The following is a 26,510-nucleotide window of genomic DNA, read 5'->3' as shown; positions in this document are numbered from 1 at the left end:
ATGACTTACTAGGACACTTCCTTTTTATTACTGCATTTATTTTGTATATTTGTCTCTATTTAGGGTTTTTCAAAGGCAAGGGCATTATAATATTCTCTAATCAGCTGAAATTAGTCATTTGCCATCCACTCTCCAGTCCCCATTCCAGATTCTCTTTTTGGCGTGTAGCTTTATTACCTTTAAGCATACTATATGCTTTACTTATTACTGTCTCTCTTAACCACATACAAGTTCTTCAAGAGTAGATTTTTTTTTAATGTTTTGTTCAGTGATGTATAAGTATTGGGTAACAGTGCCTAGAATATGAGAGACAGTCAAACGCTTTCTAAAAATCAGTGTTTCTTCTATGGCTATCTTCTGTCCTGCCAAGGAAGAGCCAAACTCACCTCTGAACTTTTGTATTCTGCTTCTTCTCCCTCTCTCCCTGACTGTCCTTCAAACCAACAAAATCAACAACTATTGTTAAGGCAGCAAGTGTATGCAAGACACTTTCCAGAATCAACTTTCAATAGTATGCCCTCCCTTTCTCTTCATATGTGAGGATTTAAATGCTATTGATCACAAACTAAATATACTAATATTCATTATACTATAAGTCACTGATTGCCGCAATCGTACCTTTTTCATGTTACATTGGGAGGATTCAGGCATCCTACTACCATAATTGGATTAGCTAGGTAGTATTTTAGCAGACCTGAAATTGTGGAAAAGCTGTTACAAATCCTTTTCAATGACTGTTTCTCAATTTCCTCCTGATCATCAGGGAGATTTTTATTTATTGAGTCTTTTTTTTTATTGAGTCCTTTCAACTGAAAGGACACATGCAAGAAAAAAAAATATCAACTTTCTGTCAGGCACCATTCACTTTAAGTCCTACAGAAAATCTTGTTTACTGCTTGCCCTAAGAGATTTTTCCTTTTTTAAGAAGACTAAATTATAATCTCCACAGAAGTAGGTTTTATGTATCAATATCCCCAACAACTAAGACAGTACTTCATCACAGTAAGTGCTCAAAAGATCTGTTGAAAGAATGGTGTACATTTTATACTTTTATTGCTTACTTCTAAATGCATAATCTGGTGAGGGTTCACATACTGAAACATAGGCCAACCTATGACCCACTTGGTCAATCTGTGCCAGAGCCAGGTGGCTTGTTTAAATCATCATGGTAGGCAGAATCCTAAAATATCCCACTGTAATCCCTTAGACTGTGCCTAGGAGACATTTTATCTCTGATGTTACATTACCCAGCAAAAGGGATTTGCAGATGTAATTAAGGCTATCATCATTTGACTTTGAGTTCATCAAAAGGAAGACTGTCATGGTAGGCCTAATCTGATCACACGAATTTTTTGAAAGCAGAATTTGTCTGCTTTATAGCAGAAAAGGAAGTCGGATACCAAGCATGAGAAGAATTCAATACACTGTTAGCTAGAAGGAGGGGCCATGTGCCAAGAAATGTGGGTAGCTTCTAATTTAGAGTGGCCTCTGATTAACAGCAAGGGAATAGGCACATCAGTCCTACAACCACAAGGAACTGAATTCTGCTAACAAACTGAATAAGCCAAGAAGCACATTCTTTCTATTGAGGTGCCAGACAAGAGCCCAGCCTCGCTGACCTGATTTCAGCTTATGAGACCCCAAAAAGAGAATTTAGTCTTGGACTTCTGACCTACAGAACTGTAAAACAATAAATGTGTGATTTTAAGCTGCTCAACTGTGATAATTTGTTAAGAAGAAATAGAAAACTAATATGATTATCCTGTCCTAGAAAGTACTTTCTCTGCAATGACAGAATTCTGCAATGATGTGTTTTTTACTGACTCATTTGAATACTATCATCAAGCCCTCCTCTGCCTTTCCCAAATTTATTTTACTGTTTTCTTTTTCACTGTCCATGGAAATATTGTCCAGGAAAATTCCACCCAAAATTAGTTTTTGCATATGAAAATAAGATAAATTAAGGTACCAAGAGAAAGTTTCTTTGGACAGTATCCAGCTTATACTATTACCCTCCTACTTATTAGGATCAATAAACCCCACAAAGATAAATAAAAGGATAAAATCATCAGTGACCCAAAAAGGTCCACGTTCCTACCAATAAATCTGTAAAAATCAGTAAGATGTAATACAAATCAAATCAGATACTAAAACTATATTCAAATTCTGTTATAAGAACTTATTATCTCAACTTGGAAAACAATCAAATAAATATGTACACTGAGTCAGAAAATTATTTTAATAGTTACAAAACATCTTTTTTTTTTTTTTTTTACAGAATCAGTATAAAATAGCAGTTGATTTCTCCATAATTATCAGAATTATTTGTACTTAAGGTCTTGGCTAAGTGGGGCTGAAATCAACAAAAGGTCTTGGACTGTTGGCTCAGAAATCATCCTAGGAAGCCCACCTTGTTGATGTCTGTCATGCTTAGCTCTTATGAGATGTCCCGGTCCTTTTTTTTTTTTTTTAAAGTATCTTTTTATTCATTCTTTGGAGGCTTGAAGTGAATTCGACAGCGTTCATTAAACACCTAAGGTATTTAAACAGAAATAAACGTTGTTGAGTCATCTTATATAAATCGAGCCTGGAACTAAACTAAATTTAGCATGGTTCAGGAGGATATAACTATTTTTATCCCAAGTCAACAGATTTAGGGAACAGAGATTTTTCCTTAGGAGTTCAAAATGACTTACAGGCACTAAGAATACAGAAAACTTTGATATCCATTTATAAGACAATTTTGATTTTTTAATAAGATTTATATTATTCAAGAAAAAAATCATCACAAGCTAGCTTATTTAGTAATAATAACTAACAAACATTTTCATTACATATTCTGGAGAGTTAGACAAAAATATCTAAAATGGTTTAAGATAAAGCTTTTTCCCCTCTTTTTATAATGTGGATTTTATTTAGTTATCTGTTGTGATTTTCTAAATGAGTATTGGATCCTTTTCACAAGTATACATACTTGAAAAGAGATCAGGTCTTTGCTAAACTGTATAAATTTACAAAATGTATTGTGCTATATATCTTGCTTCCTAAAAATCTAAACAAGTAACACATTATAAATGTTAAAAGAACATTCTATTATTCAGTGTCTGTTAGTATGGGACTGTGTTAAATAAAAATTTTGATACAGCCCTTCAATGGAATATAATGTAAACATAAAGAATAAGGAAGCTCTGTATGTTCTGATTTAGAAAGCTCTCCAAGATATATTAAAGAAAAAAAAGTGTGGATAGTATACTTTCATAGAGGTGATAAATGGGAAACACACATACATAAAATCAGAAAAGGTGCAAATATCTAAAAAAGCATGTACCATCGTTTTAGAAGTAAGGGGAAGGAGGTAGCTGAAAGGGAGGAGTGAGAAGTAGAATTTTTACATTTTAATATTAAAAAAAAATTTTAATCATTCCTAAAAAATTTTAAGTGTTCAAGATAAAAATCTGAAAGAATTTCTTCTTAGAATTTACCCTCATAATTCACTGACATAAGGAACAAACTGTTTTTAAGGTTAGAAAACAAAACACAAAAAACAACCTATATTGGCCACTATGAACTATCATAAGAAAATAAAAGAAAAATCTACACAGGGAGCTTAATATTCCTTAAATTCTATATGTTGCATACTCTTCGATATGTGCTATCTCATAATTAAAAGAAAAGAGTGTAGAAATTATACAAGACTCTTTCTGGCCCTTCTATCTTATAGCTCATCTCTTGTCAGTTCCTAACCCTAATATCTCCCTTAAGTTCCCAAGGCTTCGGATTAGTGGCCTTGGAACCCTGGGTGGCATGATACATATGACTTGGCTGAACTTCTCCAAATCCTTTTCCTAAACGCCTTCCTAACCACTTTTGCTGACCTACTGTACCATAGTCACATTTTCTTTTTATAATATCAGGTAGGGAACCTGAGTTTTTGTAGACTGGATGAAGCATATTTTCTTTAAAACTAGGTCAAATCTAAAAATGCTTCACTTGGGGTGCCTGGGTGGCTGAGTCAGTTAAGCGGCCAACTCTTAATTTCAGCTCAGGTCCTTAGTTCAGGGTTGTGAGTTCAAGCCCCACTTTGAGCTCCATACTAGTCACAGTGCCTACTTAAAAATAATTTAAGAAAATAATAATAATAAAATAAAAATGCTTCCCTTGTCCCACTACATTTGACATGTATCAACCTCTCCATTGGGCTTTTCTTTTCTTTTCTTTTTTTTTAAAGATTTATTTATTTATTTGACAGACAGAGATCACAAGTAGGCAGAGAGGCAGGCAGAGAGAGAGGAGGGAAGCAGGCTTCCTGCTAAGTAGGGAGCCCAATGTGGGACTCGATCCCAGGACACTGAGATCATGACCTGAGCTGAAGGCAGAGGCTTAACCCACTGAGCCACCCAGTGCCCTCCACTGGGCTTTTCAAACCAGATATTCATTGTACTCCTCCCCTATCCCATCCCATGAGTAAATATTCTCTCTCTGGAGAACATAAATGAACAAGTAACACCAGAATCTTTCAAGTAGCAAACACCTCCTCATAATGGTAGAAAGGGCAGGAACAGGAAACACTGGCAAAGTGGATGGAATAAAGAAAAGTGATAAGGCAAAGAAAATCTATTTGTACTTTGCAATTTATTCGTACTCTGCAAGCTGAGTCATTCTAGTTTGTGTTCGATTAACCTCTCTGTGTTTAACCTCATTCCATTGGTCAATTTCAAAGGATGAAACAGAATTTTCCGTTCATTCCTTCAGATTTAATAGATTACTTCCCTTCAGAAATCTCTGAACTTTTAGAGAAGGGTATAAAAATACACCATTTCATACAACTGAAGTCAGCATTTTATAATTTTTAACTACAGGTAAAGTCCTGGAATCCTGGTCCTCCAATCTCATTCCTATTCAGAACTATGCAGGTGGTAATAAGGAACATGTGAACCTGGGAGCCATAAGAAGCCCTATTGTCAGATATGAGAAAAGTTATATGCAAACAAGTCTATGTTAGAAAGCAAGCAACTGCAACGGGTAGCTAATGATATGAAAATTTATGCAAAGTAATAGGGCTCAAAAAGTTTAATTTTAACAAATAACACCACTGAAGGTTCTAAGTTAACTAGTAATAACCCAAATAACAAATAAGCCCATAATTACTATTAAGAAGCATACAGAATATCTCCAGTTCTGTTACCATGACAAGTCATACAATCTACCATATGACTGTAAAGCTGGTTTTTATAAATTGGCTCTATTTGGATGCCAACTGTGCCCCTTCTCAAAATTAAAACCTTCAGTTACTTATAAATGAAACATGTCTTTTCTTAAGAGGCTGAAGGCACTCCTTACTCCCCCTCCCTTGGTTTCCCTTTGCTAGTTCAGTTTCCTTCAAAGTTGAACCAGCATTATTTTATACCTTCCAGCTCCTGTCATTTACAACTTCTTCAACATTCAGTTCTGACTGCATCCATTTCAACTGTAAAAAGGAAAAGAAAAAAGTCAGAGTTAGGAAAATTCAAATTAAAGAACTAAAACCAGGGGCGCCTGTGTGGCTCAGTGGGTTAAAGCCTCTGCTTTCGGCTCAGGTCATGATCTCAGCGTCCTGGGATTGAGCCCCACATCGGGCTCTCTGCTCAGCAGGAAGCCTGCTTCCTCCTCTCTCTCTGCCTGCCTCTCTGCCTATTTGTGATCTCTGTCTGTCAAATAAATAAATAAATAAAATCTTTAAAAAAAAAGAAAAAGAACAAAAAAAGGCAATTTGGTAAACCAAATTCTATTTATAGTTTCCTAATAAAAGGAGCTCCTGCTGCTACACTCTTTGTTAATGGTATCACCTGGGCTGGATCTTGGATACAGCCCATTCTCCCCATATCTAATCAGCTATTAAACCTTCTGAAGCCATGGTTCTCAAGCATATTATAATCACTTTGAAGGGTCATTAAAAAAAATCAGATGTCCAGGAAGTTCACAAAAAGAATACAAATGGCCAATAAACGTTTTTTAAATGTACAATCTTACTCGTATATAAAGAAACACAAATTAAGCCACAATATGACAAAAATTTTTAAAAATGAGTACATCTGATAAAACCTACTACCAGTGAGGGTATGGAAAAAGATACACATACACATTTTTAGCATGGAAGGCAATTTGGTAAGATTTATAAAAACACAAATTCACATGTCCTTGAACTCAATAATTTCAGTTGTAGTTACTGATCCTATAATAGTGATTTGCAAAGACAGCACAGAGGAATAAAAAGAAAGAGGTGGCAATCTAATTTGGATGAAGAAAAAAAGAATCAGGAAGAAAAACAGAGAAGAGAAGGGGAGACCATAAGGCCCAAAAGATCTAGAAAGGCATGAGCTTTCCACACCTTGAGCATACAGGCAGAGGTCTGAGACTAAAGATGCTAAAGTCTTTCTAAGTTTCTTGACAACTGCCAACCTAATTACACCACCAGAAAAGTAGCCAATTCCACTGCCGGGCCCACCATACTCATAGTCTCTTCTAGTCACAAAAACTTTAAAAAGCTAGCTAGTTCCAGGAAGGAAGCTTGAAAATATTCAGGAAAATAAGGTGGAAAAAAGCATGAGCTATAGGTCAAAGCAGCCAAGAGATTAAAACTAGGATGATCTCCTCAGGCTCCACTCTCAGGCCAGGAGACTTGGGAACAAAATGGCAGAGAAATAGACTAGATCTAGGCAACCATGAGTTAGGCACCCAGACCAAAGGACCTGACAAGTCAGAAGCAGAGCTCAGGGGATGTTTAAGCAATGAGCATATAACACTAATTAGATAGGAACTTGGTATTGTTTCAGTGGCTCTTTGTAAACTCCCTTGCTAGACTCAGAAGCAGTGCTGGAGTATAGACAGGCATAAAAGACTCAAACGAGAATGAGAGGAAGAACTGCATTTCTGATAACTAGTATCATGCTATAAAATAGTAATGCACCTGAAGAAGCCCCCCTGCTTATATCAAAGCAACCACAGTTTCAGACTATGATCAGCTACATGGACCAGAAATCAGTAAAGTTTCACTGCTCTCTGTCAAAGCCCGAACTGAAGGCAAAAAAAAAAAAAAAAAAAATTAACAAGCTCAGTCAAAAAACAGTCATGGGACGCCTAGGTGGCATAGCTGCACTCAGCGCAGAGTCTGCTGGGGATTCTCTCTTTTTTTTTTTTTTTTAAGATTTTATTTATTTATTTGACAGAGAGAGACCACAAGTAGGCAGGGGAAGAAGGCACCCCACTGAGCAGAGAGCCCTATGCAGGGCTTGATCCCAGGTCCCTGAGATCATGACCTGAGCTGAAGGCAGAGGCCTAACCTACTGTGTCACCCAGGTGCCCCATGCTTGGGATTCTCTTTCCCCCGCTCTCTCTCTGCCCCTCCTGCTCATGCTTTTTCTCTCAAGTAAAAAAAAAATAAAAATAAAATAAAAAGTTTACTGCCACTAGGGCAGTCTTCATAACTGCTCTCAAATATTTAAAGGGAGGTCATGCAGAAATGGGTTTCAACTTATCCTATACACCCACAGAGGGAAGATTAAGGAGCAGTAATCACATGTTATAGGGAGGCAGATTTTCACAATATATAAGAAAATCTCTGAATAATTACAACCATCCAAAAAGAGAATACACTGCTACAGAAGATTCCAGTATTCCTCCTCCCCTGCCCCCTTAAGTAGTAGCTAAACAAAAGGTAGAAACCACTGGTTGGGAGATACTGTAAGGAGGATTAATGTAACAAACATAGATCCCAGAGACTAAAAAAGGAAAGGAAAGCAACTAGTAAGTGTATCAGGGATATGCGAGCTCTTACACACATTATATAATTTAATCCTAAACCCTAAAAATGAAAGTGTGAAAGTCTCAATTCCATTTTACAAACTAAAAATCCGATTACTTCAGGGCAATTAATTTATAAGTGTACAAAGCCACCATGTGGTGGATGGCATTTATTCCTTTGAGCTATCTGCCTTTATAACCCATGTTTTCTCTATTCTTGAATGCTGCAGATATTACGACCAACATCTAATACAATTTCAGTGCTACTGACAAAATGTTACCTCTGAGATGATTGTTTTTGAGGCTCTAGGTCTTAAACTGGTAAACTTCCTTTCAAAGGCCACTAATAGGTGACAACAGTAACATAGTTTCAGCAAGGAATGTATTTTTTCTGCATTAAGAACTCAGGGAAAGAACTGGGACTTTTTGACTAGTGTTTCTGCACATAAATATGTTCACTTAACTCTCAGAATTTGACTATCAGTAACAATTTAATGTACAAACACTGAATCCAGAGTCAGAAGAGATAGGTTAAAGTCCTAGCTCTATCACTTCAGGGATGTCAGTATCTCTGAGTCTCAGTTTCCCCATTCAGAAAAGGAAGAGGTAGAGCTGGATCACCTCTAAGAGTTCTCTTTCTGATTCCTTAAGCTTCACGACAAACTTGAAAATTTTAAAAAATAATTCAAGCTTCCTTACTGGGCTAAGTACTATTCCTAGTCACCCTCTAGCTCTATAAAGTATCGGTCTAGAAAGCTACCTTTTATAACTTGCTAACTGGTTTTTAAAATTACTCCTTGCAATGGTCATCCTGGTGATTCTCTCTGGGCCCTAAAGGCTAAAGGGCAGAAATGAGGGTGGACCAAATTATGTGATATGTCACTCCCAAGTACTCAATGGTTTCTGAACTTTGCTCTCCACTAACAAGAGTCATTCTAGTCTTTGTTTGACTTAACATTCAAATAGTGAGTTTTCCATTTCAGATATAATAGGCCTGCCCTGCTGTTTCCTTTGTCAATACCTTCAGAAGTCTGTTAAAATACAAAATCCAAAATAACTAGATTTTATTATCCTGCTTTATATAAATTATCTATAAGACTTCATGAACACTGAGTAAGATGACCATTACAGCACAAGTTCACATGAGGAACCCTCCACTGCCTGGTGAATGGAATACAGGACTGAAGCAGACATCATGAACAAAGAGCAGTGAAGACGGGATGAATCCCACACCCAGCAAGACATGCTGTATCACTCGGACGACTGAGCAAGTGCGCATACTCACTGGTGGGCAGTTACACGAATAAAGGCTTAGGAGAGAAGATAAGGTCCCCTTTTCAAAGTTTGGCTACATTACTAAACAAGGGGCAGACTTCATGACTGTTTAGTAATGATAAGTACTGGATTTTCAATCACCTGAAAGGTGACTACATGCAAGGATCAGTAAGTCACCTATTGTGCCATTTAAAACACAGACATCGGGGCGCCTGGGTGGCTCAGTGGGTTGAGGCCTCTGCCTTCAGCTCAGCTCATGGTCCCAGGGTCCTGGGATCGAGCCCTGCATCAGGCTCTCTGCTCAGCAGGGAGCCTGCTTCCCTCTCTCTCTGCCTACCTGTGATCTCTATCTGTCAAACAAATAAATAAAAAAATCTTTAAAAAAAAATAAAACACAGACATCATTTTGATAACTGCTCAGTGGTCATGTAGAAAAAAAGCCCCTCTTCTTAGGTAATGACCAACATATGTAAGGGTCAAAGGAAGCATGTATCCAGCATTCTTGCCAAACGGTTCAGGAAAATAAATGCCTACCTGTAGTAGGAAGTGGCGGAAAACAGGGAAAGGACGGAAAGAGGGAGAAGGAGGGGTAGAGATAATGTATTGCAAAGCAGGTGGGGCAAAATGTAAACAATGGGTGAATATAGGTAAAGGGTACATGTGAGTTCTTTGTACTACTCCTGCAACTTTTCTGTAAGTTTGAAATTATACCAAAATAAAAAAGTTACTCTTTAAACACCACTCCCAAAAGGAAGACAGCAATGCATTCCACTTAATAAAATCTGGTACACATCTCAACTGTTTTGATATGTCATCATTAAGAGCTATAAACAAACCGTTCTTTTCCATTTATCATACTCTGAGGTCTGTCTACACCCTATCTACATTAGCTGACTTTGGGAAAATACGGCTTCCTCTGACACATCACTCAGTGGACACCTGTTTTCTTAAAAGCAAAAACTGCAGGGATGGGAGATGAAGTGGAAACAAAAAAGTGTCCAAAAAGGGCCAAAGACCCACAGCAACTTCTCTGCAGTAGGGAAATAAATTATAATGAGGTTCTAGTGTATCTGGTTATATTCGAATAGTACTATATTTTTATGGCTGAAGAGGGTACTATTCTGAAATATCTGTATTGCATTTCAGCACATTCCTACACATGAAACCTCAAAACTATCTCAAAATGTAAATATATTTTTAAAAGTTTATTCTCAAGTCAAGCCTTTAAACGTTGATACAGATGTATTTCCCTAGATTTTCTGATGTAGTGCTGGATCAATACTAATCCTTTTATCTTTAACAGTATAACATATAAAGAAATGGAAAGAAAATATGACTACATGCTTCGTTAAGCTAAAGTTACTACACGGCATATATGCATGAAATGCACATTAACTTACCAACTAATACCTAAATGTAATAAAGTAAAGCCCACTAAAAATGAAGTATTACTCTCCCGGTCACTTTTGTGAAAAAAGTAATGACCATTTCTTATTCTAAAATTTTCATATTTAAAAACTGCCTTTATAAAATCTTAAAAAAAAAAACCCGACTTCTTTAAATTTGGAAATCTTTGGTTCAGAAATATAAATCTTGTTCAACTTACCTTTGTCTGTTCTTTTCTAAGTTGCTTTAATAACGTTAAATCATCCAAATTCTTTTCTCTCTCTTCTCGGAGCTGTTTTACTACTGATGAGGTCTGAGCTATACAATTTTTTATGACTCTGTCCCTGCTGGCATGAGCGTCCCTTAACTAAAAGAACAAAGGAACAAAAGAGAAAAATCATACTAATTTTTTACATTTTAGTTTTTTTAAAAAATCCCATTTTTAGGTTACAGAAATGTAATACTTTCTAAGCAATTTTTAAAAATTCAATCTTTGGAAGCGAAGATTTTGCTGAACCAGCTAAACACCTAAAAACAGATCAAAGGAAGCACCTCTCCTGGTGGAAAGTATGTGGTCAGGTTGCCTTCTTCCTCAATATGCTTCTGGGACTTATCACTTTCTGTGATTACTGTATAATTTCTTTCTAGGTTTAAGAAATTATACAGTAAGTGATGTAGAGAAGCAATTCACTACCATGAAGAAAAACAAAGAATGCTACATTTACCCATGAAAGACAGAGCCCTTTCCAAGATTTCAAAGTTCTAGTATTAATATGGAAAAATTATGTATGAGGGGCAGACTACTGGTTCCATGAAAGGACATCTGGCAGGGCAATTCTTTACTAAACTTTCATCTTTATATAACAAATCCAATACAACAATTTGCATCTATTTTCTTCCTTGATTCACAAAATATGATGGCCATGACTCAAATACATTCCCATGATCATAACCAAATTCTGATGACAACACCCCAATAATCTGGTGGGGGAGGAATAAAAAAGCACTAAAATATATGTAACGGCCATTATAACTAATGGAGCATTAAAAAAGGTGATTCACCACCAACTAAAATTTAGGTATTAACTTGCTCCAAGTAATCATGTTAAATCATTCCTCCTTCCCTCTTGAGAAAGTATCTTAATGCTACCCTAGTGACAGTTATACTAGGGATAACCTAACCATTATACATATATTTATACAAAATTTAGGACTAAGCCATTCTATAAGCATTCTTCATAAGTTAGCTGAAACACATCTCTTAAATGATCATCTGAGGACCCTGAAGTTAAGAATTACTGGTCTAATATGCACCAGGAAAAAAAAAAAAAAAAACCTTTGCATTTCTAGAGTGCAATATTACTGAAAGTGTATTGGTTATAAACCATACTTATGTGAAGAGAAGGAAATTAAAACAACAGACTTTAGCCCCACTTACAGTAAATTTCTCTAATATGCTAATTTTTTTCATCATAATAGTTAGGATTCACAAGGACAGCCCAAGGCCTATATTTCATTGACTAATATGCTGCTTCTGTTACTTGTTTCCTCCTTCAGGTATAATTCCAGAAAATGGAAGGAGCCACTGAGGGTAGGAAACTTCCCTAAATAGAGTAAGAAGACCCATCATTAGAGTTAAGGGCTCTCCCTGTGTGAGACTGGCTAAATAATTAGTATTTCCAGGCTTCAGCTTCCTCTTTTGCAAAACTATGGATTATGAGTAAATCATCACTAACATCTTTTCTACCCCTAAAATTTAAGGGTAATTCAACTCAATACATTGCTCAGATGACTGATATTTTGTCCAAACCCCCAACAATTGGTGAAGTCACATTAAGACCAACTAGGAGTCTGTCACAGTATTTTCATTTTTCTATCTGCATTTTAAAATCAAATTCCAATTGTGTACATTTTGTTAGAATGTTCAAGGTTTTCCTTCTAGTCTCTCTCACCACAGAGCTTCCTCCCTTAGCTGGGCTTTCATCCACTGTTCCCCTCTTTAACTTGGCCCCTTTCCTGTGGATACACTTCTAGCTGAACATCACCCTCCTACCCTTGCCTGCATAGTTTTCCTTCAGATTAGCCCCACTGTGAACCCACTCCCCTGTGGACAGAAGTTACTGATCAAATCATCTTTTACTCAGATTATCAATTATTTTAGTCTAGCAGTCATGACCATCCTTCAACAAAATTCAGAATTAAGAGCCATTGGCAAGAGGATTAGGCATGGACTTCTGTGCACATATGTCAAAGAAATGAGGACGCTTGATAACTAGTAATAAGACAGTGTGACATAAACCTACCAGAGAAAAACAGCACAAAATCAGACTTACTAGCTCATCAGTAATTCAGATGTTTCAGAAGTTGGGTCACGTGAGAATTGTTTCTGTTATACAAAGTGCTTGTCAAAGGAACGAAGATAAAATTTATCAAGAAACTTGGTAAGGTAAAAGGCAAGGCCTTTGTTAGAGGAGAAAATTCCTGAATGATAACCATTATCATAACCAAACTTCCTTTGATTTGGGGTAAGCGATACTGAAATGAAGGCATTTGGATGGGGCAGGAAAATGATTCAAAACTAGTCTAACAGGGGTCTATCTAGGACTTCCCAGTTTTACTTTACTTTACCAAAATGCTAAGAACTTATTTTAGTCAAATTTTCACCTAGTTTATCTTTTAACCACTGTTTTATAACAATGCCTTTTGCCTTTAAGGGAAACAATGCCTAGAGTTTTTCTGACTGTAGTTTTTTTTGGTGTTTTTCCAGAACAAAGGCTGATTCTAAATTAACTCTGCACTAAATTCTAATTTCCCAAACATCATTTGTTTTAGAACCCTGACAATGATCCTTGATTTAACTATCATTAAAAACAAAATAAAAGGAGCAACTGGGTGGCTCAGTGGGTTAAAGCCTCTGCCTTCCAGGGTCCTGAGATCGAGCCCCGCATCGGGCTCTCTGCTCAGTGGGGAGAGTGCTCCCCCCCACCCTCTCTGCCTACCTGTGATCTCTGTCAAATAGATAAATAAAATCTTTAAAAAAAAAAAAAAAGCCAAAAACAAAATAAAAACTACTAAGTTTTTGTCATGGCACTTTGTTTTAAATCTTCCTCTAGAACTTCTGACAAAAAGATGTAAGAGGAAACATACCATTTAAACATAGTTCCAAAAATTCTTCATTATATTAAAGAGATACCTTTAAGAATTACCCTAAATCAATCACTGTGACACCAATAATAGTTTTGCATTTGTAAAGCACTGTTCCAAGTTCATAGACCTTTTAAGGCTCAGTACTGAATTTTATATTTAACTTGAGAATAAACAATAAACAATGCACAACTAGAAAAACTTCATAGATTCAAGGGAATATGCTCTATTAGGGGTATCTCACTAAAATTATTTTTATTAAGAGTATACTTTTAAGATGTGGAATTTCTACAATTAGTGCTTCATAATAACTTTGCTGATCATCTGCTATGAAGAAGTATTATCATTAGATTCCTTCCTTAGCTATGGAACGAAGGGTTGGGGCTAAAGAAAGTCAAGGTAACCTTAAGTAACCTGGACATTTCACAGAGTTCAACTCTTAACTGCAACAATATTTAAAGGAACTCAGTGAGACTTCTTAGCATGGGCGCTCTGCTGCAGGCTCAATCACAGGCACGAAACTACTAGATATACAATCCTTTCTCTGATGGTCATGTCACTGGAGGCCTTTAGGGTTCAGACAGAGCAAAATCCAAACACATACATAATATCCAAAACAGAAAGATCCTAAATATCCAAATCAAAAGGTTCTAGTGTGCAAGATTATCCTCATCCAACAAAGCGTTAAGAAATAACAACGACAGTAACAGAAGCAGCAAACATTTATATGTAAGACATTTAGTACAGTAAGCACTTCACATTACCTCAGTTAGGCGTCTAACAACCCTATGAACTAGGAACTATTATGATATTATTTACAAATAAGGAAGCTGAGGCAAAAAGTTTTGTAACATGTTCAAGGGTACCAGCTAGGAAGTAGCAGAGGTTGGATTTAATCTAGATGCAGAATCCATGTTGTTAATCCCTACACTACAAATTTTCAAGTTAATAAAAGATTGTAAATGGAAACAAATGAGTAGATTATAGAGATTTTATAGTTAGTGAGATCATAAATTTCCCATTCTTCAGACAGAATTACCCAAAGAAACTAAGGGAAGTGTCAAAACAATTTCAAAATAAACCAGGGTTTGGACTCTGGCTCCCTACTTCCAATACTGGATTTTACTCATTAACGCCTACAACCCTGAAATTTTCAAGCCACAAGAATTACCTGACTACTCAATGAAGTAACATACTTTCACATAAAAGCAGAATAAAAATATCAGCAATTATTAATGCTTTGAATTTAACTGATATGAATAAGCTTATACAAAACTGTTTTTTCATAACCGACAAATAAAAAATTTGTTTATGTAATATCTTCTTTACAAGAATCCAAATAGTAATCTTGTGCTAAAGAAGCAAATGCCATTTGAACATCAGCTTCCAAGTTAACAAAAAGATGTTAAGTAAATTACAAAAAAAAAAAAAATACTTAGCTACATTACCATTTCCTTCTGCTTTTGGATATTATAAAGAGACATAAAGGGGATCTTTAAGAGGCAATGAAAAAATATGTACTTGAGAAACCAAAGCCTCAGGAAAGGACAATTTATCTGTGGCTTCTCTCCCAACTGCTAAGTGCTTCTATTCCCCTTCCTGATGACTGAGGGAAGAAAAAAGATATGGAAAATGTGAAACCTTTTAATTCCTCATTTTATCAGATGTCTGAGTTCCTAGGATTGATTCATTCGAAGCCTTTGCTCTCGTTTCACTGTTTTACTTGACTATTTCACTCTCTCCTTCATTGCCTGGTGCTTAAGATTTCCTTAAGTTAAAGGCCACCCTGGACGGGGCCAAAACAACTACTGCTCTCATTCCTTAGAATGGTCTCTTCACAGACTTGTGCATAAGATCACACATTTTCTTTAAGTTTGTAGCAACCAGACCAAAACTTATACACACCCCTAGATGTAGGCAAAAAAAACATGAAGATGTCATACTTTTATCCAGTTTAATTGTATGTCAGTTGGTTTCTTATTTTGTCTGCAAAGAAAGGCATAAAGGAAGCACAAAAGACTCAAAAGATACACTTACAGACTCATAAAGTTGTTTACAGGTTTGGCTTGCATCAATTTTCCCTGCAAAGGAAGCTGTTGGAACCGTAGTGTTTAATTCATGTACTATTCTGTCATCAATCGTCCTCATCACCTTGAGTAATTCCTATATATGTTTAAAATAAAAGAATAATAACCTGAATGGAAAGTTAAGTGATAAAAAAGAAACATTTAAACAAAAAAAATTATAAAGCTCTTGGATATTTTACAACTTTCTAAGTTAGGAGTAGAAAAACCATGCTAAATTTAGTGCAACCACAGGAAAATCTTTATTACAAGAATAGGTACGTTATGTAATAGTAATTCTAAGAATGGGCACCAACACTGTTTCCTCAGCTCAAATGTGACCATCTCAAGGGTCAAGATTGTTTTATTCACTTTTAAACCCCACGTGCTAACATAGTGCTTCCCAAACTGTGTGTGCTTTTTCCATTCCCAGCACACAGAAAATAAAGGGTTCTACTGAACTCAATTACCTCAAATTGTCCCAGACAATCCAGCATAATTGCTTGCTCTAGTCCCTCTTTGTCTATTGTTCTAAAATGTGGTAGTAGATAGAAAAATTCTGTAAAGATATACAAGAAAACTCAGTTGTGGTTCACTTGTAGAAATTAACCTATAACCTTTTAGTTTTTTTGTTTTTCTTAATTTTTTACTATGATTGTGTATTATTTTTGTAACAAAAATAAGTAAAACAAAGCATGCTGCTTGAGAATGAATCAAATTTCTTCATGGCTTTCTTGTTCTTAGAACAAACAGCAATTAGTTTTATCTTTTCTTAATGACCCTACCCAGATTTCCCAAGGATCTGCCACTCCTGAAAAGGCTCCGACTCTCAAAAAACCAACCAAAAGAAAAATAATACCAAAAGGGCAGAGGACTTGGAAAGACTCTGGTAAGTATACCTACACAGGTTAGCGCCTTTGCTCTACATTTTGATTAGGGTACTTCTTTTCACTTGTCACTAGAGAAAGGCTGGGCATCAGCTACACTCTGTCTCCAGAAAACACAAACTCTACAACCAGTTTCTACGAGTATACCCTCTTCTTTTCTTTTTGTTTCTTAAATTCTCCTCTCTGCCTCCGAGCCCAGCAAAACACAATGACTGAAAAATCATAAGGAAAACTGAAGTATATAATGCTAGAAATATATCTATTAAAAAGCCCCAACAAGTTAAGAGTCAATATTGAAGTGTATTAAAAGCAACTTTGCTTGAACCTCTGCCTCGCCTCCTTCAACATACCAAACCATTTCTTTCCTTTGCCAAACTGAAATCCATGACTGAAACCAACTTCTTCATTCCTTTCTTCATCTGTTTGTTAAAATAAACCCTTTTATTATGATTAAACTATTATGATTAAACTGATTAAAGTCATTTTACAAAAATTAGAAAAACTTATAAATAAAAATCATCTACAGTTAACCATTATTAATATTATAAGATGTACCTTTAGTTTTTTCTGTACATATTTATATTTTTATAAACTTGAGGTTCTTTGTAACACTCTAAAGTCCTGCTTAATGACATTATGCCATTAGCATTTTGCCTTTCTTACTAAAAGTGCCGTGAAGACATTTTTAATAGTTGCATGAACATCCTGTGGAGGTGTCACAACACCTAAGACCACTTCCCCAATAATGAATACTTAAGTGTTTCCAATTATAATAACTATTTAAGCCAGCCAGTCTAAATCTGCAGTTTAGATTCTGTTCCTATTGGTCTATTAATCTTTAATTAGTAATTTAATGGCCTTTTTTAGATCTCAATCTAGAAGTTAAACAGCTTATAGAAAGCTCATAATTTAGACTAATAAACACATGCAAATGTCAGGTCTAAAACCAATTTCACTATCTTACCCCCTCTTCCTGTATCTTTCTATTTAGTAGTATTCTCTATAAAACAGAATTCTTAAGGGCTAATCTCAACATACTCCTTAAGAAACCAACACATTAATTGTTTTATGTACAGTGGAGGATACATGTGTCTGAGTGGCAAATTCCAAACAAACAGTGGCAGCACCACCATTTGGTATTAAAAACCAGGTAAGTAGCGGTATTAGCAGACAGGGACCTTCGTTGAAACTTCAGCACCTACAACCTGACTATTCAAAAAGCAGCAGCAGCAGCAGCAGTAGCTGCTGCACCACCTCTTTTAAAAATCTCTTTTCCCCTAGCTGAATAGAAATGATCTTCTTTAAGTTACACTTTCCAGATAAAGCTTTCCTTGGCTGAGAGTCCTCGAAATCTTTCTTCTTTAAACATATGTAGCAGTTAGAACATAGCACAATTCGTTTACTAACTCACACTTTATTCAAAAAACATTTGGTACTGTCTAGTATGGTTTAGGCACCATTCTAAACACCAGGGCCACAATGGTCACTAAAACAGAAAAGGTCCTTACTCTCTGGGCACAAAATTGTCATATGGGGAGACAGACAATAAGCAAGTACCTCAATAAACAAGATAGTTTTAGTACTGAATAATACTATGGGGGCGCCTGGGTGGCTCAGTGGATTAGGCCGCTGCCTTCGGCTCAGGTCATGATCTCAGTGTCCTGGGATCGAGCCCCGCATCGGGCTCTTTGCTCAGCGGGAGCCTGCTTCTCTCTCTCTCTCTGCCTGACTCTCCGCCTACTTGTGATCTCTCTCTCTGTCAAATAAGTAGATAAAATCTTTAAAAAAAAAAAAAAATAATAATACTATGAAAAAGAAAACAAACTGAGGTAATGGGATAAAGAATGACAGTGGGGCTGAGAGGCCAGCACTTAAGACAAGGAGATCAAGAAAGCCCTGAGGGGGCGCCTGGGTGGCTCAGTGGGTTAAAGCCTCTGCCTTCGGCTCAGGTCATGATCCCCAAGTCCTGGGATCGAGCCTGCATTGGGCTCTCCGCTTAGCGGGGAGCCTGCTTCCCCCTCTCTCTGTCTCTGCCTGCCTCTCTGCCCACTTGTGGTCTCTATCAAATAAATAAATAAATAAATAAAAATCTTTTGGGAAAAAAAAGAAAGAAAGAAAGGCCTGAGGATGTAGTATCTGAGCTGAGAAATGGATGAGAGAAATGAGCCAACTTAGAAGAACACCTGGGGAAATAAGTCACAATGAGGCAAGAACAAACTGAGGTCTCTGAAGAACTAAAACAAGGCAAGTGGACTGGGAGTGAATCTGGGAGAAAGTGGTGTTAGGTGAGGCCAGAGAGACCAGAAAATGAGGAACAACAGAGACCAGGGAAACAATTAAGGATTCTGTTCTAAAGGAAACAGGGTTTTAGGCAAGGGAATGCTGTTAACATTAGTTCTTTAAAAAGATAACTTTGCCTCTATGTGGAGAATGGACTATAGAGAGAATGGAAATACGGTGACTATATTAATGTGGTGGTCTCTGCAAGAGATAAAGATAGTTTGGGAGGTAGCAGTAGAGTTTGGGAGAGGAAGCTAGATTCTGGATGTATTTTGAAAATAAGAGTAGATAGGACTTGCTGATGAACTGGTGGTGGGTAATGAGAAAAGAAAACAAGATGACTGTTAGGTATGAGGCCTGAGCAACTGAATGGACAGTAGTGCCATTAACATATGTTGGGGAGAGACTGGAGGAGGAAGATTTGTAAGGAAAGAGAAGATCAAGGTTGTCATGACACACAGGATATTTGACGATACTTAGGATTTCTGTTAATTTTATGTGATACTGGTATTGTGTTCAAAATTACAATCTCTTAGAGATACAGACTAAAACTATTTACAGAAAAAAGATAAGCTATCTGGGGTGTGCTGCAAAATAATCTGGATAGAATGGGGTTAGTAGTAGAATATAAATGAAAACAACAGTGGCCATGAATTGATTGTTGAAGTTAAGGGTTGGGTACATAGCAATTCATGGCAGGAACTCTCCTTTTGGACAGGACTGAAATTTTGCACACACAAAAGTTTTTCTTTCTGTTAAGTTTGAGATGCTTATTAAATATCTGGTCGACAAGTTGAAGAAAAAGTTGAAAATACCAGTGTGACACTGAACCAGGCTAGAGTTACATTAACACACTGATATTATTAAAAGCCACGTGATGAGAAGAGATCACTGAGGGAGACTGGGAGACTGTAGGGAATGGGAGGGGGGTGTCAAGAAAGAACTCTAGCAATTAAAGTACAGGAGAAAAACTGTGATATCGAACAAGTCAGAAGAAAGGCTGCAAGGAGTGAATGGTCACCTGTGTTGAATGTTACTAGGAAGTCAAAGAATAATGAGAACAGAAATTAACTTTCGATTTAGCAGCATGGAAACCTGGGTGATCGTAATAAGAGTCATCTGAATAGAATGTTTAATGGACTGAAAGTTAATGTGGCTTATGTAGAGAGAGTAAGAGAAAACAGGGTATAAAATGAAGCCCACCATTACAGGTCACATTATAGGATTTTAATCTTTTTTCTGAGAGAATGGAGAACCAAATAAATGTTTAAGTATGGTGGGGTTACATGATCAAGTTTGTACTCTGAAATGATTGCTTAGGTAAAGTATTAAAATACAGAAAATGAATAAGAGTAAACGCAAAAGGATCAGTTAAGAGATAAATACAGCAATCCAGGTAAAAGATTATAAAGCTTACATTCTATGGGATTTTTATTTACTCAGAACTTTAACCAGTTTTGAGTCTGAACACTGGCTATATAGCCAAATTCCTCTCCATTAAAACAATGTGGACATAACTGTTATGTTATTTTAACATAACAGTTTAAGATAAATTTAAGATAAATTATGAATTTATCTGCATTAAACTAGGTAATTTCACAGTCATACCAATGGAACCTACAACTGTGGATTTTCAAATATACCAATTCTCAGTGTTCTAGAGAATCATCAATATACGATCTAGAGATTGACTTTTAATATGGCAGACACTGGCTATGAGGTTATTTTAATTAAAATTAAATAAATTAAAATTTAGTTTCTCAGTTGCACTTGCCACATTTCAAGCGCTCGAGAGCCATATATTGCTGGTAGATGGCACAAACTTCCACCACCACAGTTCTAGTGGACAGTGCAGAATTCAAGAATATAGAATGACAATTTCTGAACTGATAATGTACATGCCCAGGGATTGCTGAAAACTATAAGCTATTCTTAAATGTCTCAGAAAAGATACCCAAAAAATAAAGATAAAGGGGAAAAGGGGGGAGGTAAGATTCAGAAAGGAATTTCTTTCAAAACCACTAAGGGAGAAAGAAAAGAACTATAAACCACTTCACTAGGTGGTTTTTTAACAGTGTACAAAGTGCCAGAGCTCTTAAGGCAGCTGCAGAAGGGTCTAAAGAAAAGCTGGAGTGGCCTTCACAGACTGAGAGGAAATCAAAGTTAATGCTGACACCACAATGCCGCCATTAAATCACGTGTTATTATTCATACGGAATTACTGACTACCTATCTGATGCCTGGCTCCAATGGCACCCTCCCCTCCCTTTCTCTCACAAATTCACTAAGAAAATATACAGAAAAAAACCCCTGAGTAGACACCATACACAATAAACCAGAATCTGATAAATCATGAATCTCTAATTTTAGGCTGGCCCTTAAAAATTATTTCAGACACTTATCTTAGAATTCCATTTTATGTCTTATCTGTCATTGTGGGGTGAAAATCTCATTCACTGAGAAGCAATTTTGGTATCAAAGGAATGTCCATATTTAGTAGGGAAGGGTAGAGAAAACTTTCTATCGCCCCTATAATTATACAACACTACCTCTAGGGTTAATCCTTCAGTAAATGCCTTTTGTTATTTTGGGCAGCTTCTAGGGTATCCAGGGAGTGGTTAAAGGTCTATTACAGGACAGTAAAATAAAAATGTACTTCAAAGAATGCCCCACATATGTAAAATACATAAAATTTTCTGCCTACATACTACTATTCCTTCTACCTAGAATTCCCCTGGTCCTGCCCACCTAAGGCCCAACCTAATTGCCACCTCTAGATTTATTTCTCCCTGACCTGTTAGAGCACTTTATTCACATTCTCAGTATCTTCTACATGTTTTGTATCCTTGCTTGCATTACATTCCTTATTTTATATTCTGTCCACTAAGTATTCCCAAGTGCCTGGTACCTCACAGTATCTGTTATGAACAGACATGTGTCCCCCCACACACCAGATTCATATATTGAAGCCCTAACCCCCAAAATGACTGTGTTTGGAAATAGGGCCTATAGGAAGGTAATTAAGCTTAAATGATGTCATAAGGGTGGTGCCCTAATCCTACAGAACTGGTGTCCTTATAAGAGGAAGAGACACCAGCCATCTCTCTTTCTCTGTGCACAAAGAGGCCTAATGAGAACACAGCAATGAGGCTATAATATGCAAGCCAGTAAGAGACGGTGAACCAGAAACCAACTCTGAAAGGACTTTGATCTTGGACTTTGAGCCTCTGGAACGGAACTGTGAAAAAATGAATTTGTTGTTTAAACCACCCAGTTTGTGGAATTTGTTATGGCAGCCCTAGCCGACTAATAAAATATCCAATAAATTCTTGCTAAATGAGTGTTCAAATGGAATCCTAGAAACTCAGTTTTAAACGTTTTATGGATTTTATGTCATTTTAGAAACAGTATGTTTTCCAGGAGTGTTAAGTTCAACTTTTATAGCAGAAAAATAAAAATTATAAAAACTTAAAATAACTTAAAAATTCTTAAGCTTTAAAACATGCACATGGAGGGGCGCCTGGGTGGCTCAGTGGGTTGGGCCACTGCCTTCGGCTCGGGTCGTGATCTCGGGGTCCTGGGATCGAGTCCCGCATCGGGCTCTCTGCTCAGCGGGAAGCCTGCTTCCCTCTCTCTCTTTCTCTCTGCCTGCCTCTCCGTCTGCTTGTGATTTCTGTCAAATAAATAAAATCTTAAAAAAAAAAAAACACGCACATGGAAAGAAATCAGGAAAGTAGTCCTAGGAAGGGAGAAGGAGGGATATATGGACAGGGATTGACTGGGAAAGGGCATGAGAAACTTTTGAGGGTGATGGTATTACTCTCTCTGTTTGATAGAGGTATATGCAAATGTTAAAAGTATGGTGTCCTTAAGATTAGTGCATTTCACCACATACAAATTTTATAGAATGAATGTGAACAAATATTGAACTACAGTAAATGATATGAATAGTGACATGTTTAGGAGTAATATGGATGTTTGCAACCTATTTTGAAATGCATCAAAAAAATAAAAAGGCAGGGCATGGTGGCTCAGTTGGTTAAGCGTTTGTCTTCGGCTTGGGTCGTGATCCTAGGGTCCTAGGATCTAGTCCTGCATCAGGCTCCCTGCTCCATGGAGAGCCTGCTTCGCCCTCTGCCTCTACCTCCCTCATGAATAAAAATAAATCTTAAAAATCTTAAAAATAAAAAAAACTTTTAAAATTAATAAAATAAAATAAAAAGGCAGGGCGCCTCGGTGGCTCAGTCAACTAAGCCTCTGTCTATGGTTCAGTTCATGATTCCAGGGTCGAGGAATCGAGCCCCCTATAGGCTCCCTGCTCAGCGGGGAGTCTGCTTCTCCCTCTCCTCCTACCTGCCCTTCACCCGGGATGTCTCACTCTCTCCTCTCTCTCTCTAATAAATAAATAAAATCTTTTAAAAATAAAAAGAGTGAATTGATGACTATATTGAGAGAGGGATATGTTGTAACAGTAAATACAGCAAATCACTGATTATAGAATCTAGATGTACAGAGGTGTTCATTGCAAGATTCTTTCAAGTTTTCTATAGTGTTTGAACATCTTCAAAATAAAATTCTAAAATACCTATATCTTTATAATAAAAACACATGATTTCCTGTTTCTCTTCCACCGTATTGAGTGCAGTGCTTTTCACATTTAGGGTACTTACATACAAAATGCAATGGTTTCATAGCTTTAAAAAAATACTAACTTTAGGATGCCTAGGTGGCTCAGTGGATTAAAGCCTCTGCCTTCGGCTCAGGTCATGATCTCAGGGTCCTGGGATAGAGCATCGGGCTCTCTGCTCAGCAGGGAGCCTGCTTCCTCTTCTTTTTCTCTGCCTGCCTCTCTGCCTACTTGTGATCTCTCTCTGTCAAATAAATAAATAAAATCTTTAAAAAAAATACTAACTTTAATTGATAATCTGTGAGTATGTCTGTTAACCACAGCTTCTAATTTTACCCAATTCACCTAAACCTAAATGTTATACTAAATTTTTAAGTTTTACCGCACCTTCACTTATGTTCACGTGTGCCTGACATAGTTGGGGCAAATGTTCTTATACTTATTTACAATGAGGTTAAATGATATGCCAAGGCAGCTCTGGAAAACCAGATCTGACTTTTATCCATGGTATTCTCTATTATAAACCATGAAACTCATTTTATGATCTTTTTATTTACATTTTTCTGTGAATGGAATGGTTCTACAATCAGAGTTTATCTTTTCTTCCCCTTATATCTTATGTGACTTCCAAAAGAAAAATACAAGTGCTTTTAAAGCACTGCTGGGTATTTTAACAGAGATCCTTTGAGATTTAGTTTTAGAGGGGCATCTGGGTGACTCAGCTGCTTAAATGTCCATCTTAGATCAGGTCATGATCATGATCTCAGGTCATGATCTCCAGATGGTGGGGCTGAGCTTCCCCATTAGCCAAAGCTTGTGCTCAGCGCATAGCCTGTTTGTCCCTCTCCCTCTGCTCCTCCCCCCACTTGTGCACAATCTCTCTCTCAAATAAGTAAATAAAATCTTAAATTCAGTTTTAGAGATTCAAATAATTATAGAGATGGAAGCAGTTTTAAATGTTACACAACATAATCTTATTTTACAGATTCAAAAGTTAATTGCTAAGGGCGCCTGGGTGGCTCAGTGGGTTAAGCCGCTGCCTTCGGCTCAGGTCATGATCTCAGGGTCCTGGGATCGAGTCCCGCATCGGGCTCTCTGCTCAGCAGGGAGCCTGCTTCCTCCTCTCTCTCTCTCTGCCTGCCTCTCTGTCTACTTGTGATCTCTCTCTGTCAAATAAATAAATAAAATCTTTAAAATAAAAAAAAAAATAAAAAAAAAAAGTTAATTGCTAAATGTTGAGCAATTAGCTCAAAGTTCCAAAGCTGTTAAAGGCCAAAGCAGTATTAGAACCCAGATCATCTAACTCCCTAACCAGTGCTCATTCTAATAAACCTTAACGTTAACACGGCTCAGTTATCTGAGCTCATTAACTCAAATCAATTCATAGCAGTAATGGGAAAACCAAGGCCACAGACGGGCCTGTTAAATATTCCATACATTTTATACTCTAATGGTCTTTTTCCATTTCATTTAAGATTTTTACAAGTATCTGTATTTGTAAGGCACTTTGATCACATGTGAAGTTGGCTGCTGTTGTGCTGATCTAATCTCAGGAGCAGCTGAAGGGTGAAGAGGGTGCAAGCAATGGTGGAAAGACCCCATATAAATTTCTTTGGCCAAATAGTATCTGTCAAATAATTCGGTCTGTTGAGGTTATCTTCAAGAATACCACTCTCTACAAAATGGCTCACATCACAAAACTTCCTACAGATAGATCAGCGTTACTTTAAATTATTTTTCATTATCTTTAATTAAACATACATTTGTAAGGTCATTTTTTTAAATTCAAATCTTTATCTAGACAGCAGCACATTTATGCCTACATTGGAACAGAAAACTTTTATAGCAACTTAGAATCTAGACCCTTGTTCTTTAATTTATAGCCTGATCTTAGCCCTAGTCCTCTGGTATTTGAATATGAAAAAGAGACAGCCTTTTCCTTACATGTTACATTTCCTCTAATTGTTAGAAAGGCAGAAGCACTACGGCAGGTACTAAAATTAATCGCCCCTCCAAGGCTCCATACGTTCTGCCCCACTAAAATAGTAAAACTTTTACCAAGTTCGTTTTGTTTTATCAAGCAATTAAGTTCTTCACTTTCCCCTCTCCTACCAATGCTCAACTTAAGTAGGAGGGGTACCGAAGAGGCTAGGAACTGGGTTCAGGGAGTGATTTAAAAGGTGGTTACAATCCCTACCACCCGGCCCAAGCTCGGTTTTACCACCTTGGAACGCTACTCAAGGTCTGGGCGCTGCAGAAAGAACCATGACCCCCACGGAGCTGCCTCGCTCTCTACGGCCAAGCCCGCGCCCCCGTGACCTCCAATGGCTGGAAAAAGGAGCCTTGAACTGCCCGCTTCTTCCACAACTGGTCCGCACTCCCTCCCAGGCCACAGCAGGGAATAGAGTACGGGGACAAACGGCGGGACACGCCTGCCACATGAGGAAAACCCCATCACCTGGAACTCGGCGAACTCCTCACAGTTCACACCGCCACTGGGCGCCGCCATATTGGACAAACGCGAGGCCCCCGCCGCGAACCAATCACCACTGAGCAAGGGTGTCCGCGCCGCCGCCTAACAAAATTTATTCCAAAGGCAATCGGCGAGGAACCTAAAGTAAGCTAAGCTAAGGTTTGTCTTTTCCCTGGTCCTTATCTACATCCAAACCTGTAACCCTGTTGTCCTTCCTTTCGCTCCTACCCCTTTAACACGGCCTCCTGGAACCCGGCTAGATGTATCGGAGAGTCTTAGAACTTGAAGGAATCTTTACTCCAATCCCGTTTTTTTGTTTTTTTTTTTTTTCTTTTACACAAAGGGAAACGGTTTCTTGGCCGCAGCTACCTGGTTGTTCCAGTAGCAAATCTAGAGTAGAAGTGAGATTTTTCTTAGCCCTCCCACTTCATCATTTACCAACCGTCCCTTGAGCAGAGGGGCCTTTGTTCGTCAAGAACTTGGGACAACTAAGAAAAGTTTTTAGAAAAGACTTTGGGGTAAGAGTTGAATAAGGTGTTCAGGTGTGGAAATAAAATGGTTTATAAAAATAGGCAAATCAAAGAAATAGGAAAGCA

The 26,510-nt window shown here is 37.3% G+C and overlaps 1 protein-coding gene across 2 annotated transcripts; it reads right to left on the bottom strand.

The window, feature by feature from the left end:
- Positions 1–2,456: 2,456 nt before the first annotated feature.
- MIX23 (mitochondrial matrix import factor 23) lies at positions 2,457–25,966 on the bottom strand. 2 transcript variants are annotated; one of them, XM_004745468.3, is made up of 6 exons: positions 25,900–25,948; positions 16,118–16,206; positions 15,622–15,747; positions 10,661–10,807; positions 5,408–5,467; positions 2,457–2,533 (listed from the first exon to the last, which is right to left on the bottom strand). In XM_004745468.3, exons 2-6 carry the CDS (start codon positions 16,142–16,144, stop codon positions 2,483–2,485), a joined length of 411 nt encoding a protein of 136 aa, XP_004745525.1. In that variant the 5' UTR covers positions 16,145–16,206; positions 25,900–25,948; the 3' UTR covers positions 2,457–2,482. The 2 variants fall into 2 exon arrangements, with proteins under 2 accessions (XP_004745525.1, XP_004745524.1); XM_004745467.3 differs by lacking the exon at positions 16,118–16,206 and having other exon boundaries at positions 25,900–25,966.
- Positions 25,967–26,510: the final 544 nt, after the last annotated feature.

This window comes from Mustela putorius, unplaced genomic scaffold, assembly GCF_011764305.1.
Source record: "Mustela putorius furo isolate JIRA1106 unplaced genomic scaffold, ASM1176430v1.1 tig00003834_pilon_pilon_pilon, whole genome shotgun sequence".
NCBI classification, from domain to species: Eukaryota; Metazoa; Chordata; class Mammalia; order Carnivora; family Mustelidae; genus Mustela; species Mustela putorius.
Note: the sequence above shows the minus strand (reverse complement) of the source record. Positions and strands in the feature narration are given on the sequence as shown.